The 20,008-nt window shown below is 32.2% G+C and overlaps 2 protein-coding genes across 2 annotated transcripts in view; one reads left to right on the top strand and one right to left on the bottom strand.

Moving 5' to 3' along the window:
* Nucleotides 1–20,008, top strand: part of LOC146722878 (uncharacterized) — a 44,059-nt gene that overhangs the window by 2,107 nt on the left and 21,944 nt on the right. The window contains exon 2 of the mRNA XM_085483642.1: nt 8,752–8,888. Within this exon, the coding sequence (XP_085339768.1) occupies nt 8,752–8,888 (137 nt within the window). The remainder of the gene's footprint in view (nt 1–8,751; nt 8,889–20,008) is intronic.
* The window catches only part of LOC114939036 (protein-L-histidine N-pros-methyltransferase CARNMT1), a 43,089-nt gene that overhangs the window by 11,347 nt on the left and 11,734 nt on the right, over nt 1–20,008 (bottom strand). The gene's annotated exons all lie outside the window — the stretch shown is intronic.

The following is a 20,008-nucleotide window of genomic DNA, read 5'->3' as shown; positions in this document are numbered from 1 at the left end:
GTAAGCAGAAACTAGTAATAACTATGTATATCCCATACTTTAGCAGAACATAATGCTAGTAACGATTCTCGATTATTTTTACTTTGCGTAAAAAGACATATTTCATCGGATGAACACTCCTGAAAGATGCGATTATTCTTCGCGCAGTGAAGATGTTCATAAAAAATATTCCAGCTGTTTGTGTATGTGTGTAAACATTCAATTTCTTTTTCTTCTTCATGTCGCATTGTTCACTGATCCCCTTTTTACGGTGGTATAAATCGCACTTAGTTCAATATATTCACTGACGGGAAAGGATCTAGGATTGCCATCGAGAGCTCTTCACATTTTATCGTATATCTCACGGGAACTTTTTCGCAATCTCTAGATCTGACAATAAAAATAATAGCGAAGAAAGAGAGAAAAAATGTCGCACATATACATATATTGTTTCGGCGAATGTTATTGATCAAATATTATGTTGAAATCGAACAAAGCATGCGCGACAAATTTTTCAACAAATTAATATTTAATTAATGATAAATTCATTGACGTTTTATTTGTTAAAAAAATTTTTAATAGGAGTTACATATGTCGAAAAACGCGATAATTTTATGATCTTTCTAATTGCGCATTTCTCTTTAAATATTCTTCATAAATATTCCTAATTTTGTTTAGCATATTCAATGTATTAGCAGAAATTGTATGAATAATTCAGAAGAAGACTTAACAGACGTTGACCATTTGTCTATAGCTGAGAAAAAAAGAAAGAAGTCGAGATCTTCCAAATACCATTCCTAGGAAGCGTGAATCAAGATTATGTCGAGAGGGCTTTTAAGCTTTCCAGCTTTTTTGTCTTTGTTTCACAAAGTTTCTCGATTTGTTATTACAACTTTATTCCTTGCCCTGTCGGAAATTATCTGGCGATTTCTCCCTTCAAGTATTTTTCGTTTTTCATCTTTTATTCTTCTTGATTGATCTTCAGCTGGAGCTAAATCTCATTTCACCTTTCGGATTAATTCAAGCATGCACAATTTTTTATCATAGTTTAAAAAAATAAAATAAGTTGTTTAGTAGTGTGGTTTTTTGTTTCTATTTTTGTGATTTTTTATAGATTCATTTCTTTATTTTTTCATGACGTCATACTAAGTTTTTTTTCGTGACATTTCACAATAACAATATATTCGAAGTAATTGATTTTGTAATATGATAGAATGAAATAATTCTAATTAAATTTGTTTTGATAAACATAATCCGATACTAATCCAATTATAAATTGATAATAATGGCTTTATTTCCTACTTTGAAAATATGATATAATACAAGGATTTAATTATTTTCTTATGCAAGATTAGCCGAAAAATTCGACATTCAAAATAGGCTGGATTTGTTTATATTCAAGAATTGATAAATCACATACAGAAATGATTTATATAATATAATTAAAAATAATTCAAAAACATTTTTTAAAGTTTTTTCCCTAATATATAAATCTCTACATATGTTTTTAAACTCTCCTCCCCCTCTCTTATCTCTTTCTCTCTAGAAAAAGCAAACTATTCTGAAAGTTTACACTGTGCATCACTGTTTCACGACAATATTGACCAGAATACAGTTGTAATAACAAAAATAGCACGGAATGGGAAACGTTAGTTGAGAACAACGTTATCAAATAAAGAGTTATTAAAAGTTAGAGTTATATTAAGTTTTAGTAGAGTTATATTAAAAGTTTAATGCATTTTCTGACCGGTTTGCTGAATAAAGAATGGAGCTAATTATAGTTATAGCGCGTCTACTATCATATTGAGTTTAATCGGTTATGATTACATGAATAAAGAATGAAGTGACTCGCATTGGAGAGCTAGTCCTTGAAAGCCGATCATTTAAATGACTTAGCTAGTAAATGTCGAAATGCAAATTTAATACGCTTACGAGTGTAATGACTTTGGTCCGGTAACCAAATCAATGAAATTTCATTGAATCATTCACGTTGTTAACTGTTATATGAGCTTAATCAGATTTGCCATTAGTGAACAGCAACAATAGTATTGTTATATATTTTTCTTCGATTAAAATAATTTCGTAACAAGAGTATTGTGCACGAGGAGCTTTTACAATCGAAAATGTTAATACCATTTATAGGAATAAATGAGTTCCATATAAACGAGTATTATTATACATGAATAAAATGCATTATTAATTCAATAATTATGAATAATTGCTCTTTTATCGATTTAACATTAAAATAAATTTTTTTAAAACAGAAAAAGATAAAATTTTTCACTTTTAAACGTAGGAAAATTCTTACTCTCTCGCAATATATTTCTCAAGATAATTCTAATAATTGTAACATTTTATTTCACACTCATGTGTTATATTTCTCCGATGATTCCTCAATCGCAAGCGCTAATGATCAAAGTTCATAGTCCGAAGGAATGCTTCTGCATCTCGCAAGCATGTCACCGATATGTAACACGCTGCATCTCCGTGCGCTATGTTACGTCCTGTGCCAAGGATTCCATTAATTTCCATCCAAGTTCCTAGCAGCGGTCGTTGAAACAGTTGTCCTGAATAGTTTCCGTGGTTCGAGATGTTCGACGACCAAACCAAACGCGTCGCCACATCAGGTGCATCAATATTATATATCACATTTCCCAAACAGTTTTCGAACACGTGACAAATTTATAGATATCATCCAACAATTGTGCTGCATGCATTATACATAGTTTTTCAAATTTATATCTCGGCAAAAATAATAAAAAGCCTATTCGCGTAAACGTCTCTCATGACTATATATTTATCGTAGTTACAATCCGCTAATAATTTAAATGCAGCGCGATTACACGTGACTCCGACGAATAATCCTTTAAAATCCCTTTATGTTGCTTCATTATACATACATATACAGTTGTTTATGTATCAAATGGCCGCGATGGAAAATCCAAAGGGATCTTTCGCGAATGGCAGAGCTAGGCAAATCCCTGTAAATCAGGCTCTGTTTGCAGCAGTCACTCACGCATAATCCACACCTTCTGACTCTACAACCAAGCCGGAGATATCGTCTTGATAAATGAAATGTTGACAAAAGTCCTTCGAAAATGTCTCGCTGGTTATTGGCAGATATTCGAACGTTTAATTCTCTACGTGATCGCAATTAAATCAGTTTTCTCTTTTTACGGTAAACAACAGAAAAACATCCATCCTAAAAAGAGCTCCTTGTCATGAGTAGAGTGTATATTTTTTAAAAAATTTGTTAAAAATAATACAATTGATTTTCCGGTACTGCAAATTGCCAGTCATTTTTGCAACAAATATTAATATAAAATAATATCTCTCTTTTTTCTTTCTTTCTCTTAATTTCTAAAGCTATTCAAAAAATGAATAACATATAAGAAAACACTATAGCTTGTATCTTAAAATTTTTTATATTATTAAAATGAATTTAATATTATTAAATTAATAATTCTTAAATTGTATTCGCAAGTTAAGTAAAAATAAAAATACAGAAAATTACGTGGAATATATTTTCGAGATACGATCAATAAAATGTCAGCGCGTCTAAAAGGGCGGGAGGGCAATTAAATATTTTTCAATCGCGTCGCATTTAATTGAATCAGACAATCTTGCTTCACTTCGATGATAGTATGTATAGTGGTCATCACACGATACAGTCCCCGATCGTATACACTTGACCACACGCGGGTTGCGCCGCATGCTTATCTGCATTGCACGCGGTACGCATTTTCACGAAATTGTGCCGCCGCGTCATTATCTGGAATCCTACGCACATTCCGCGTCGATTCCTTCCGGAAAGTGCAGAAATTGCATTTTCACCCAGAAAGCCGATGGGCACAAATGTTTCGCGGCGCACTAACAAAAACAAAAATGTGGTTTGCAACATTTTTCTTCTTTTAACGCTCTCTGTGAAACAGTGCAGGAATCCGAGAGATCCTCTGCTGGGATTTACGCGAGATGAAAAAGACGAGAGAAAGGAAGAAATGCGTATTTTTCCTCCGAAAGAGGAGTCTTAATGTTGCAAATATATGTACATGTATGCACATACATGTAACCTTTAATGCAACTTTGTGTTAAACCATAATTCGTAAAACTTTACGAAAGAAATGCATTCTATAGCTGTTATTACGATGACAGAATAAGCGTACATCAATTGTTTTAAAAGTACATAATATATGACATTTACGAATAAAATAACTTATGTATCACCATAATAAGTGCTACAATGTTTGCAAAAATCCCATATAAATATACATAAAAGTATCATAAAATCATGTATCGTAAAACAAGTGGTTATAAAGAATCAGAGATAATGCAAAATGTTCATCGTATAAAATGAGCACTCGTCTTTATAAAATTGTCCCTTAAATTTATCCGCAGTGTTATTTCTCATCTTGATTTCAATATGATTTCTTCAACGTCAGAAGTAAATATCAATGTATCATCATTAGGCGACATTCAAAGGTGAGATAAAATTACGACTCACTTCATGATTGAAACTTTATTGTAACTATGACAAATTGCGGGAAAGTTTCTTTATAGCGATAAATGAAGCTTTAAACAGCTTTATTCTGTCTTCTCTCTCTCTCTCTCTCTCTCTCTCTCTCTCTCTCACTCTCATCTCTCTCTATATTCTAATAATATTCAGATATAGGTAGATATCTCATATCTGCAGGCATTGCCAGCAGCTAATTCATCATTGCCAGGTAATCTGTTGATCCAAGTTCGTAATCAATATGTGTACAGAGTTTGGTAGGACTTATCATCTTACTACATCGATATATATATATATATATAGCGTTTCATGTAATATACATCAATATCCTGTATAATAACATTTCTGTATTATTGCTAAATTAAAGAGATATTCATAGAGAAACATGGATAATCACAGACGTTCGCAGGATTTTTTATAGAAAGGAGGAAGCAAGATTAAATTTTTTTTGTTTCTTATTTTTTGTTCTTAATGTTGTATAATTTAATCTTTTGTTATATATTTTCAATTTTTTTCATATTAATAAATATGCAAATAAATTCCAGTGTTTATTCAAAAGAAGAGCAAATGCTTAATTTTTTTATCGATTCCAAAGAGAGGGCAATTGTTCTCTGTGGGTGCTCATGTGGATAATATTACTATTTGCCAAATCTGCTCAATATCACGCCAACATCGATAGAAAGGTAGAAAAAAAGGAGTTTTTCAGCGCAAATAATTGTTCGGCACCAGTGAAAAGGTCATCAAACAACATTTTCTAGCTGTCAAGGGTCATCAAACAACCGATCGTCGCTGAAAACTAAACAATATCGAAAAGCCGGACGAGCTAGATAGCTATTAGTTGACCGTAAGGTCAATCCTTGCTGAGATTGAATGCTGATTGACTTCATTTCGAGAGATGCTGCGTTTATCTCTTCCCTATTTGCATTCGTCGCTAATGATCTCTCTTGATAAAGCGCGATATTACAAATGCAGATCTCTTAAATTTCACGATTCAACGTGAATAAATAATTGCCATTTCTTTCAATTATGAAACTTTTTCGCATGTTATATAGAAATTACTATAGATAAATTACATTTCGTTTAATCGATTTAACGTAAAATTATTTCAAATGAGTTTATTATTCATTGAGAAATGTAATAAGATAAAGAGATTATAATATGATTAATGGTAATCTTGATAAGAGAACATGTTCTGTAAAATTTATCCAAGAGACACTACTATACATAACTTGTTGTCAAGTAAGATCTCATTTATCATGCAACTTTTCTTTAGCTTCAATAAGTCACGTTATCCGTATTGCATTTCTGATAAATGCTAAACGATCAATCGAAGAAGAATAGAAATTCTTTGATCTACAGTAACGACATTTATCTCGTGGCTCGTAAATTTAGAATAGCAAAGAGGGTTTTACACGCAGAAAAGACCTCCGATATTCCACTTTTATTTCTGGAAGCTCTGTTTCATCGTTGCTATGCTTTCGTTTTTTTATCTCTTTTTATTTTTATGATCAATTCGAACAATAAGCCGTATTCAAGAGCGCGCATAATTCTTGATAAATCGATAAAATACGAATGCGCTCCTAGTTGTGGGTGAATTTGAATAAACACGAACAAAAGCATTTTCTCCGTTTGGGATAAACGAGCCGTATTTGTCCCTCGATGATTTCAAATGACAAAACACATGACGTGTCTCTGATCTTTTTTTATTGTAGTAGAATTATACAGAGTCCCAGCAGACGATTTTTCCTCAACGAAAATGTCGAGACATCAATAATTTTCGAGTTATAAGCGATTGAAAATAAGGGATTTTTCGCAAATTAAGCCATGTGGAAATAAAATATTAACAAAATTACATTTATTAATTTCATGTAGAGTTTACTTTAACAGAATTTTAATTTAAGACTTAATTACGAAGATACATGATGGCAAAAATGAGAAACATGCAAAAAATGATCCCTCGACATTTTCTGAGGAAAAATCGTCTCCAAATGATCTCAGGAATCTGCCATTAACAGGTATACTATTAATTTTGAGACACCCTGTATACTACAGGTCATTGACGAGAGAGAGAGAGAGAGAGACAGAGAGAGAGAAATTAGCGTTATTGTCCTGACTAGAAAATGAAGCTCGTTATATAACTCATCGAGTATGTCTATAAATAATGGTCCCACATTATATTATCGCAGATGAACTTTCTCCGCAAATTTCCATAACATTTCTCGAATTCCTGAAATTATAAAACAATGCAAAATCTTTAGAACAGATTCAATGCTACATGTATCCGTCAAGTCGAGGTAAAATCCAGGAGAAAACAGAAAGCACCACTCAGGGAAGAATTTACGTAAAACTATCCCGTTACCGATAACCGAGATAATCAATATTTTACGACGTAGCATATATTTGCGAAACCACGATATATAAAACGCAAATAATAATAAACCACGTAGATCTCTGTAATATATCGAAGGAATACGGAACCGCATCCTGACCTCAATTCTCAAAAAAAAGCCAAGGAGTTAGAAATCCGCAACATCAATCATTGTCTGCACGCTATAGCTTGTCAATACTACCCGGTTTACAGCTCGATTTATTTCGACCTACTCTCCGAAGTCTCATCGATCTAATATTATATACAAATGTAAATCTGCCGAGCTTAAAACATTTATGATTGTTGGACACAGTAAAACGCAGATTGAATAAATCTTTACGTTGCGCAATGTTAACGTGTTCATATCGAAAAATATCTCGCGTATAACGCTGACACGAAAAGCTAATATTAGGAATTCTTCGAACGGTAAATAGGACTTAAAACAGCCAGAGTATATCTCGAGATATACGTTTCTGAAGAAAGGATACACCTTTTATGTATGTCACATTTCGGGGTAAAAGGTGAAAAGGTAAAAGCGATCTTTTCTGTTATATAAGAATATACAACTTATATACTCTATACTTTTCGTATAATGTTTTCTCTAAAACATAAAAAAACCATCTTTTGCTTATAAATAATAAAATTATTCATCTCATTTTTCAAATTACTTTCACATTTCCATGTGACATTTTCATCATAATTCATAACGAAAAGATGACATCGTGCGAAGCAATTTTGCTAGTAACATATCGAACTCTCTGTACATTAATTTTATGAGTGATCAATATAGAATAAGTACTGCCTACACGTTTAATTTTCAACTAAATGAAAATTTTGTCTAATTTTAGTCCAGTTATGTACGTGTTTTAATGTAAAGGCAGCTTTGAGCATCAGAGCTTGTTACGTGTTACCTAACCAATCCACTTTGATCCGGTGAGAGATCGATGAATCGCAACGGATCCTGTAATGGAATTTAGCCCTTCCGGCGCAGAAACGAGTTTATAACGGATTCGACCTTATTGCGAAAAATTTACTCAGCTTAATATTAAGAAAATGCATATTACATAAATATATAGCTGTAATAAACTGTATACGCTCTCTCTTCCGTTAAAATTCTCTCGTACAAACAAATTATATGACATTCGCGCTCCAGCTCGATTAAATTAAAGCGACTTATAGTTAGTCGTAAAAAAATTATATTATATTTTCTGACAATGTGTTGTAGCTCCAACACATTATTCTGACTCCGAATTGAATTTAAATAACAATTAAATGTCGCATTATTCGTTCTTCCGCGTGAATTATGTATAAATTGCAACCTGACTGATTCCTTTAACCCGAAGAATCGTCTCTAATCGAATTAGGTGTGTGCGGCGAAGCGCATTAACGCGGACAAATAGATGGATTACCGGAACGACGTATAGTAGTGGCAGCGAGAAGCTAACAAGACCAAATAATTCCAAATTTATTGGGAAGTGCTCAGTGATTGAGATACGGGAGCACGAATGATCGATCCGTGCATTTATCTGTGCATGATATTCGGCTGCATTGTATCGTGATAGATCGTATATTCTTGCATCGCCGATGCAACGGCGGTAAATAAAGTCCCAAGAGAAATTTGGCTTATTTGTCATTGTAATTTTGCGAAAAAAAAAATTCTTACATGTTTGATAAACTTTCTTTCTACTATTTACGATTTAAAATAATGATTAAAAATTATTTTTTTAATAATGATTTTTAAATAATCATTAAAAATTATTTTTTAATAATGATTTTAAAATGATTAATTACTATAGAAATTATTTTTTAATAATGATTTTAAAATAATTCTTATTAAAGCTAGTAATTAAATCGCGCTCACATGAATTAAAGAAATGATTAATTATGTTTGCAGGTGTTGGGAGGATTAGGACGCAGGATGTCGAGCGGCGATAAGGCTTCACCAGGCCTAACCATCGATCGCGCCGCTTTTTTGCTTCTGAGAGTGAAGAAAGCTTTCAAAAAGAAAAAGCAGCAGCGAAAGGAAAAGAGGTAAGTTTTAGTTGGCCCGTTAATTTAGCCGGTCGATCAATGGCTTTTGCGATAAACGAAGGAAGAAGAGAGAAAAGCGGAAAAATCCCTGGCGATAGAGAGCAAGGAAAATTGCTTCCAAACCGTCTTCTTTTTTTTTCAAGCTATAGATACTCAAAGCCACTTCACCGAACAAGCCGATTTGACGTATAACATGAAGAATTTGTGGACATAAAATTAATACTTATCTTTACGCTCTTGATCTTCTTACTCTCTTCTGTCTTTTATCTTTTAATTAATTTTGATATATCGTCTTTACACACCTTAATCCTAGCTATAGCGATATGATGCATCTTTAATGCAAAATTGCATTATGCATGATCTGTTGACCCCCCGAAGCATCAACTATGAGTATATAGAATTTACAGATTAAGCTATTTATATCTAAGAGAGAAGAGGATGACGCTAGTGATATATCAATTAATTTATAGCGAAAAGAATTTTTATAAAAACAAATATCCTTCTTCCGGATGATATATTGTATTATTAAGAAAAGACTTTTAGAGGGGAAAAAGGTGTTTTCGAAAAAAATATCGCTATAAAATAACAGCATGATTTCTGAAGGCTCCGTAATAAATAGTGACACTCTTTGAATGGCTTTCCTACATCACTTAAACTTGATTTTATACCCTCTTGGTATAGAAGATCTTGGTAAAGAATCTTTCCCGCCGTTGAACGCGGGATTCAATCGACAACAGATTGGCCCAGCTCCAACTTATCGAAGAGCTTATAGCGCTCCGAAGTCTCCATTATCCTCCGTAAATCTTAGCACGAGCGTTGCACATTGCTCAGACATTTAATCAACGAAATTAACGAACAATTCGTGCACGAGGAAACGGCACTTCCATTTCGTTTCTGCGAGATTAATATTCTATGGCAGCTTTGAATATTCATAAAGCGGCTACTCGAATATAAATACACGAGTTAACGATCCAAGCAGCACATCCCACGTCTTCTTTTTCTCGGTCATTCTCGGCCCATTTTTATTTCATGTAACAGTATCGATCCAAGATCATGTATTTATCTCATTCATAAAATCGCGACACACATGTACAGGGTGTCCCAACCTTACCGTACCATCCTTTTATGGGACTCCTAAGGTTATTTGAAGACGATTTTTCCTCAGCGAAAATGTTGAGAAAGGTCATCATTTTTCTTTTGTGTTCCTAATTTTTTAAATCATGTATCTTTGTAACTAAGCCTTAAATTAAAACTCTATTAAAGTAAACTTTACCTGAAATTAACTAAAAAATGTAATTTGTTAATAATTTATTTTTACAAGGCTTAGTTTACAAAAAAGCTTTTATTTTCAATCATTTATAACTCGAAAATTATTGGTGCCTGGACATTTTCGCTGAGGAAAAATCGTCTCTAAATCGCCTCCAGAATCTCTCATTAACGAGTGGTACAATAAGTCTGCGACATCCTGTATATATTATATCGAACTGTATTATCGGCGTATATATTTTTATTGGGACGAAATTAAATTTCTCAATAATTTTCTCTCTCTTCTTTATTATTTCATAAATTAAAAAAGAGAGCGGACAGATAACTTTGGTAATTTGCACATACGACTAACACAATTGCCTCGCTAATTTAAGCTTTGAAATGTAATTAATAAAGGAGAGGAATTAGCGAATAATTAATTTTAGTCTCGAAACAGTTTCTCGGAATTGTGATTCGTCGATATTCATCTCTAATGTAACCTGGGTATTATGAATTCCTGATAACTACCACTAAAGCGCAATTGCACATTTGGTATGCGCGAATGCATAGAATAGTACTTGTACGTGTGAAAATTGTAGCAAGTTATACAGTTCAAGCGTGTCACGTATTGAAACATGTATTTATACTTTCAACATTTCGATATTACACAGCTCGTTCCTGGGTAATATGCAAATACGCGCGTCTATTAATATCTCATTTATTCGTCATCCCGTAATACTCTAATTACGATAACGGAAACAGCAGTTAGTTAAATCTAATCAGCAGTTATAATCTGAACTAATGGTTACATTAAACTAGCTACAAAGTGTTCCCGAGTGTTCCAATTCACACGAAGATCAAAAGGTTTTTCGTTACCCAGGCTTTACCCGCAGCACCACCCTCTTTACCTCGTTCGGACAGTGATGAAGCATCTCCTCGAATTTCTCGGATCGTTTTACCGTTCGTGCGTGAAAAACGGGCTCTGCACGTGTCACTTAAACATTTTGTATCATGTCGATTGTATCGGTAAGAAGCATATATTATCAAGCTGCGGGATAATAACAGAACATCAAAAATGTTTATGCTATAATAATACTATTGTTATATTGATTTACGAGATTGTCATACAATTTTTACGTAGGATTTTTCAACGACGATAGCTTATGGTATATAAGTAGTGTAAAAATTCATGAGACATTAAGCGTTATCTCTATGGATCACGGTTATTTTACATGTTTGGATTATTCAAAGCTCAATTGCTATTCTCTTTCCTTAATATATATGGATATACACATTTGTAACATGAAAAAATAATGGTAAGAAAAGCGCGGAAAAAGCATAGCGAAAGAGCGCGATGAAGATCGTAAAGATAAAGGATAGCCTTCGTGCTTGCTCAGACTCCACATTTTTCTCAAGGAGATCGTACCAGGTACATGGTGTGGGTGCAGATAGATCGAAGGTAATATAGTACGTGTATACGAGGCTCGCAAACTCGAATGTCTACATAAATCGGACAGATGAAGCAAATGAGTAATATAAATGAAGAAAAAATGTATAATAAAAACGAGCTTGCCCTTTATTTTTATTAGACTAAAATTTAAGAACTTACTGAATAAAATGTATAAATTTTATTTCGTATATTTCTAAATCATAGTTAAATATAAAAAGTAAAAAGAAAGCGTGCTTCATATAATATTTTACTATCTTTTTATACGGACATATGTTATTACATAATATATCAGAGTTGAGAAGTAACTCGTTACTTGTAACAAAGTTACAATTACAGTTATATTTTTTTGGTAACTAGAAAATTTTTAATAATTAATTTATTTAAAATTTAAGGCTAACCATTTTTCGGAAAGTTACGACTGTCTAAAATTTTATGAATATTTTAATTAAAACATCTGAATCCCATAATTTTTATTTTAAGTAAATAATATTAATTATTGTGTTAGAAATTAATTTCTTACAAATTATTAATTTAATATTAAATATATTTTTATTTTAAATTTAAAACAGTTGCAATTTATTGCATATAAAATATAATATAGTCATTGCAAAAAAAGTAACTGAGAAGTAATTTACTGAGAAGTACGTCTCGTTAAATTACTTTCTGAGTTATTATAACTGTAATGTTAGTTTTCATAACTGGTCGGTAACTATTAACTATAACTGGTTATTTTTTCAGTGAAAAAAAGTTGGTAACTGTAATTATAGATACTTTTACAAAATAAATTTCTCAACCCTGTAATACACATGTTCCTTTTTTTCTCGAAATGTGATGACTTTTATATCACGTCCATATATTTTATTTCAGAAATCATTCAAGTCATTCGTGATTATCTTAACTTGTCGGCAGTTCGAGCAGATTGTTTTGAGTTTGCGGATTCGCAGGCAGCTGGCTAAACTATGTTATCTTCGCTCTTACATGTATATACATAATTACGGAGATACCTGTGGAAGTGTCTTGATAAATTCAACCAACTCTAGGGGCAGTATGCAAATTGACCAACTATTTGCTGAAGAAATAAGCAATCACGCGGAGATCGCATTGCATTAAGTGCATTTCTGCGCAACGTTGCACTTCCACTTGGTCGCGTATCAAGCGAGCTTCACCTTCCGCTCCAATATTCACTCTTTTCCTGATACTACTTACAATTAGTAAAATTTCTTTGCATTTTTACTTATTATGGAAGAACCGAGACGTTTGTGTAAACAGCTGAACAGTGCACATATTTACAAAAATAATAATGCTTGCTTTTTCTCCCGTATTTATAAGATATGTATTTTTTTTTTTTAATTATACACTATGCCGAACATTGCTGTGATAAATTTACGAATTTCAACGTGCGTGCGTATGTATGTGTTATGTAGAGCGTAATAATTATGCAAATATATTCTTACAAGAGAAACACAGCATAGTTGCATATGTAAAAGTTCATTCGCGATGCTTCAAAAACATAGGTAACGCGAAGTGGCATTAAAAAATTCGGTATAACATTGATGAACAACTCGGTTTGCAAACAATTTCATTTGCCTATATTTCAAGATTAATAGCTACATTTTAACTTTGACTCAAAGAGTGACCCACTCTTCGCCCATCGAGCCCATCATTTTATTCCCTAATGGATACCTTCCTGCAAAACGAAGATTGAGTCAAATGTAAAATGTCAAAGAATAAAAAAAAAACAAAAAGTTTTATATATATTATGCAATGTGCCGCATTTATCTTTATTATGAAAAAAGCTCTTTTTGTCTACCACTAATCGTTGCGAAATAAATACCGCAACGTAATGTAATGTAATATAAAAAATAATTACAATTATTCGGAAATAAAAATTTGCCCGAAAGTATCGCGCATGTGTTTCGTTTTCTTTCTTTCTTTATTCTTTTAATCTGTGAAAGAATTAAGACACTTTGAAATATTTATAGCATTGCATATTGGTTCACGTTACTTTTTGAAAAAACACTGCACTTTTTGTCGACGTTAAGACTTTTTTTTTAGCGCATTTAATCCCCATTTTCCAATAGTACAAGTGTTCTCGATAGATTCTACATGCGTGATAAAGCATAGCAGAAAATTATATTTCGCCTCGAATACCCTTCTATTGATTTCTATGTATATGTATCCTACTCGCTGCAATTCGCTTGCACAGTTGAATAACTTTTACGATCATCGGACTGTGCTACATCTCTGTACAATAAAAAAAAAAGCACAGTTACCTTCTACAACTAACATTTTCGGAATGCCTACATGTATCGTCCATTATTGTGCCGTACGAGAATACTTCTATTTTATCCATTTCTCTTAAAATCCAATATTGATTGCAGTTCTAACTCGTTTCGACTCGACTCACCTCTGTGTGTTCCGCGTCTGCACTCATCGTTCAAAAAAGAAATTAATTTCTAATCATTCTTCCTAAACTTATTATTTATCTTCATATATTCTTTTTCCTTTGTACAATTATTATTACATTTATATAAAAATTTTTAATTTATTTTATTAAAATTAAAAATATTTTTATAAGTATATATAATTTAAGTTCCTTCCAAAACTTATTATTTAAATCATTCAAAAAAGAAATAAATGTTTAATAATTCTTCCTAACTATATTTATCTTTATATATTTTTTTCCCTTTATACAATTATTATTACAAATGATAATCCTTAAGAGTCGCCAGTAATAAATAATAAAAATCCTTAGTGACTAAGGGTAGTGACTAAGTTTCCTGCTAACAATCAACATCTATTTATTTCGTGCTTACTTCTGTCAGTTATACATTGTTCATCAAAACAATGGTTAATTTTGTCGGGGGTTTGCTGTGAATATGATTTATTGTATTAATCTGATTACTTGAAAAGGGCTGCAATGACAGCCAAAACGTTGTAATTTAACTAATTATTTAAAATAAATTATTGCCAGTCTGGTCGACTTTAAAATTGGAGGAGATTTTAATTATTATTACATTTATATAATAATAAGTTTTTAATGATTTATTCTATGAAAATTAAGAATTACTTTTATAAGAATATATAAATATAAAAAATATAAAAATTTCTTTCTCAATTAATTATTTAAATTATTTTCCCTTTATACCATTATTATTGTATTTACGTTGAATAAATGCCTTCTGCTTAATGAAAATCGAGACGAGGGCCATTCGCTGCGTAAAGGACCGGGAGTTGTGATATATACGTTGATGCGTAACACGGAGATGAAGGGCTACTCTTCACGCGTGTAGGATCAGCACGCGTGTTACGTTTGCGCAAACCCTAGGCTAGGTCCGTCATGCCTGGTTAAATACACGGATGTAATGCACGACACGTCGTTGTATCTTCGCGATGAGGTTTCTCATTCACTTGAAAATGCACGTAATTTGTAGAGGTTCCATTACAAATTGCGCGCGAGGTTGCGCGATAAAGCAATGGTGTGCAAAATGCACATATGCATATATAAACACACATGTTCGCGCACGTATTCGCGTTATTACTTCTGCGTACAATTCCGCGGTAACACCGCGTGTTGCACAACATAACACGATGATTTGTCATTCTGAATTGATGTGCCTTCGAAGGCGCGATACATTTTCCGAAAATTAATTATGTGGGTACGAGACTTTAATTTTTATTTTAAAATTCTCTCGACTCTATAATGTTTCATTAAAGACAAAGAAAAAAAATTCTGTTGCATTTTATCGGCGCGTACGACCGAATAAATAATACTGAATTATATCAGTGAACGCGGTATCATAACTAGTTCAAATGCAAATTAATGTAATGCGGTTGATTAAGTCCCCGCAATAAATCACACAATACTATGATATGGTATAGTTAAGCGTTACATCAACGATCGTGATTGTACAGCGGTATCATTATCTAAGCACCTACACAAAGTGACATATATAGTACAACGAATACAAACACATGCATAAACACGCTCACAGATGTTTACGCATGAGATGCCAAATTGTCACGTATACTCAAATGTTAATTTGTACAAAACGTAGTACTACCTACATCAATTGCGTTTCTATTCCAAGTAGCCACGAGATGTATTGTTAGTGGTTGACCTGCTTAAGAGTTTGCAAATTTTAAATTAAGATTTCCTCGTCGAAAAGAGAGAAGAAAGCAATTAATTCTACAGAGAAGTTTTAAATATAAAATATAAAAATGTAAATTAAAATAAAAATTAAAATAAAATAAAAATGGATAAAACGCAACATGAAAAAAACAAGTTATCGTTGCAATTAACCAGTACTTAAATTCGGGATTTTTCATTTTTATTTTATTTTATTTTTTTTGTTATTCTGCGATAAATGCGGTTTTTTAATCCAACAACGAATTTGAAAGACTGATCGTTTTTTTGCCCAATCAATCGTTCTGAAAATTTCGCGTTAAAATTAACAAACGAAACATATTGAATTTCATCTGAAAGCACAAACGTAAAACTGGTATCAGTTCATATGTATTTTTTACTTTCGCGAGATCACTTTATCCTATGTATATGTATATGCATATGTATATATGTATAAAATTATAATCAAGCGGTACAATCAAAATATGTATCTCGCTTGCATATTTATCATTTGTGCGTGATAGATAATTAAAAAAATTTTATTCGACTTTCGGTAACGCTAGAAAAATTCATGTATTCATAGTTAAATGTCATATACAAGTCATATGACTATTTCATTTGCTTATGCAATCTATAAATTTCTTATTCTCTTAATGTTTATTTATGTTTTCTATCTTATATGCACGAGTTTTCGAAGCAAATTAAAAAAAAAAAAAAATGTTTGCAAGAAATGCTTCAGTTAGTTTAGTAATTATTTTTTTGTAACGTAATGTAAATAATTACATAAATTTACGATAATAAAGATCTAGATAAGTAAATCATAACAAAAACAATTTCGAAAGAAATAACTGCAATTTCTTCAATTTCTTGTCTAGAAGTTTAATGTACGTATATTGATTTTTATATATGTATATATATATATATATATATATATATATATATTTTATATAAGCCACATTTTCATCTTCTTGATCCATTTCCTTTAGGAAAAGGATTATCATTGAACGGATTCGGGGGCGATGTGAAATTTACCGGCGCTTGCAGCTAAATAAACGCCGCTTAGGAGATTTAAATATCGTTCACTCTGATCGAAAGGTTGAAAATATTTCTTGCAAAAATATCGCACTTGATCGAGCAAATATTTTTAACGTTATATTTTGCATCTGCTGTTGAAAAATATTATCATGCCATAGGTTATCAACACATTCTCGCATAAAATAACATAGCCGCGTAAGTCCTAAGCCGTTACATTGAGATTAGTGTATGAAAATTCAGAGATTACACTAACATTAAGTAATTAATAATATAAGTATGCTGTCTTCTAAGCTGGGCAATAGAGCCAAGGAAACGAAACGAAAAATTAATTAAACGGAACTGTATCTCAATTTGAGATCCCAAAGTTCCACATATAAATTAATTTCGAAACTTACATATGGAGAAATAAGCGAGAAAACTATAGGTCCGAAAAGTCGCTGAAGCGGGAATCGAACCCGCGTCTTTCACTTTCCGGGCGACTGCTCTTACCAACTAAGCTATTCAGACCCTTTCGATCCTATATTTTTCATTTGCCTTTTTAGTAGATGTTAGTAAATACCGCCGTGATTAGCCCAAGGCGTGAATAAACTCAGAAATAAATATTTTTATCGGCTCTCAATATAAATAATATAAGTATGCTGTCTTCTAAGCTGGGCAATAGAGCCAAGGAAACGAAACGAAAAATTAATTAAAGTATAAAAATTAATTAAGTAATTAAAACTAATTACTTTTAATGAATAACTTTACTAATCAACTGTCAGCGCGATGCAGCTTTGTCTTCATAATCCACGAAATGCATAATTTCCGCAAGAGAGAAAGAATTATGGTTTCACTCTGCCACACCCGCATGATCTCAAGTTTGATAGTAACTCTTATAGCTTATTAGTCGATTCAAATGTTTACTTTCAGGAATGTAAAAAAATTATTATTTTTTTTTAATGAAAAGCTATTGTTTTTACGTATAAATAAAACTCGAGTAAAATACATATTTAAAAAATATTTCTACATAAGGTTATCAGCTTTAAACACAACGTTAATCAAGTTATATTATTTACTTCTTGATCGTAAATTTTTTTCTTTACTCGGAACGTCCTTACTACAATTCTCAATATTACCGTTGCACTTTCGATAATACAAAGCAACGGAATTGGATTGTATGTGACGTATTGGTTTGTATAATTGCCTTTCCTTTCGTGTCAGCGAGCAAAGGCGGAATTCAATATTGCTAAATGCGCTATAATTATAGTAGATGACTTAACGTAGGCTTCCATGAATATGTATTTTCGTTGCGTAACGAAGGATCTCGAGAAAGAAGTTGTAAATTATTAAAGGTCAAAAATTAAAAATTAAAAACTATGACGCAAGTGGTTGCTTAACAAAATCTTGTAAAAAATGGCTCGCGACGTCTCTGTTTTTAGAATTTGAATGCAAATAAATGTGAATTATATGTTTTCGTGAATACTTCTATACCTTTATACTCCACATACACGCAAGAACAACACACACGTATTTAAACTTCGACCATGAATACAGAGTAGCATCAAAGAAACGTGTACTTTTGATCATAGACGATCAAAAAGATCACGCGATGAGAAATACGTATCTTCGTGCAAGGATAGAACGATGATAGAGCTCGCGAAATAAAATGAAAATAAAAATGTTAAAAAATGTGAGCGGTTGTTGCATCAATAATAAGGAAGGCAGCGGAATCATGAATGAAATACTAGCGACCATAATTGCGTGTCAAAAGGTTTCGTAATGCCAGTCACAGACACGCTACAATTATTTTGGTACAGTTAGTTCCGTATTTAGAAGCTTAACACACACGTCCTTGGCATTATGCAATATATGCATATACACAGGGTTGGAATATGAATCTTAAAGTATCTGAGATACGTATTTAAATATGCGTTTTATTTAAATACAATATTTAAATACCGAATAATCAAGTATTTTGAATTGTGTAATTATTTACAAAATGCATTTATGTAATTACACATATATATGTAATTGCATATAAAATTTCTTTTAAATAATAGTAGATAATTTTTTTGTAATTGCTTTAATATTATATAGAGTATATAGTATATAATTAGAAAATTTTAAAAATAATTGTATTTATAAATGTATTTAAATACAGTTAGTATTTAAATATATTTCAAAACCAAAGTATTACAATAGTATTTAAATATAAGTCAAACAGTATCTTGTATCTTGTATTTAAATATTTTGTTTCAAAGTATCTGCCAAGTCTCTGCATATACATATACCTACATCCTATGTAAATGATATTCTTTGCCACATAGTATTTTTTTTTAAACATGAGATATGAAATTATAAATTTCTTATTTAGCCTACGAAAAGTTTCTTCTTTCAGATTCTTTAATATATAAAAAAAAAAAAATTACTGGCAAAAAGAAATATTATATTCATGACGATGCGATCAAATGTTTTAAAGTGTAAACATGTTTATTCTACAGCAACACAAATAGTGCAATAATAACAATAGCAGCACAACAACAGCGAATAATTGGATTGTAAATAGAACACAGTAAGTAATTGAGGAATGAAAGCTGCGCGGCGCGTTAATTGAAACAAATTTAAATGTATTTAAATGTACTACGTGTTTCTTTTAGAATATTGTTACGTCACACCAAATGCTCGTTAGTAATCATTTGTTTTTTTCTGGCGCTAATAATGATAGAGAAATCATTATATATCGCAATTTTGTTTATTATTGTTCCGAGTCCGCTGTTAACATGAACACGATTTTATTTATCGCGAATTTGTTCGCGTCTTATGCTCGGTGAAATCCGACAATTGCAATTTACCGGGTCGCGACCGCAGGGGCTGCAGCCGACAAGAGTGCGCTTTACAGTTTCCTTATTGGGACCATTTGTCACTGTAAGGTGTGTACAAAGCTCGTAGCTTTACCACTCGGAAAAAGATTGTGCTATGTTGTTGGATGCAACATTTGTCAAGCGCATCGAGCGTGCGACTGAGACGTCACCGCGTGGATGTGAAAACACCAGGCGCGACGTCTGTTTCTTATACTTCTTTTCCAGATCTCGCGAATGCGCATAAGAACGCGTGGGACAACGAACGCGTTGATGTAGGAAAAAATCGCGCAACTCACGACTCAAATTTATCTAGAACACGCGCGACGTGTATAAAACACCGAAGAATAATTTATTCCATATTTGCATTGTACATACACTTGCTCTTACGTAAGAGAAAATCGGCATATCTCTCGACGTATATCGG

Source organism: Nylanderia fulva, unplaced genomic scaffold (genome assembly GCF_048542155.1).
Source record: "Nylanderia fulva isolate GAGA-0341 unplaced genomic scaffold, ASM4854215v1 Scaffold26, whole genome shotgun sequence".
Lineage (NCBI taxonomy): Eukaryota > Metazoa > Arthropoda > Insecta > Hymenoptera > Formicidae > Nylanderia > Nylanderia fulva.
The sequence above is the reverse complement of the archived record's forward strand: the minus strand, read 5'-3'. Positions and strand labels throughout refer to the sequence as shown.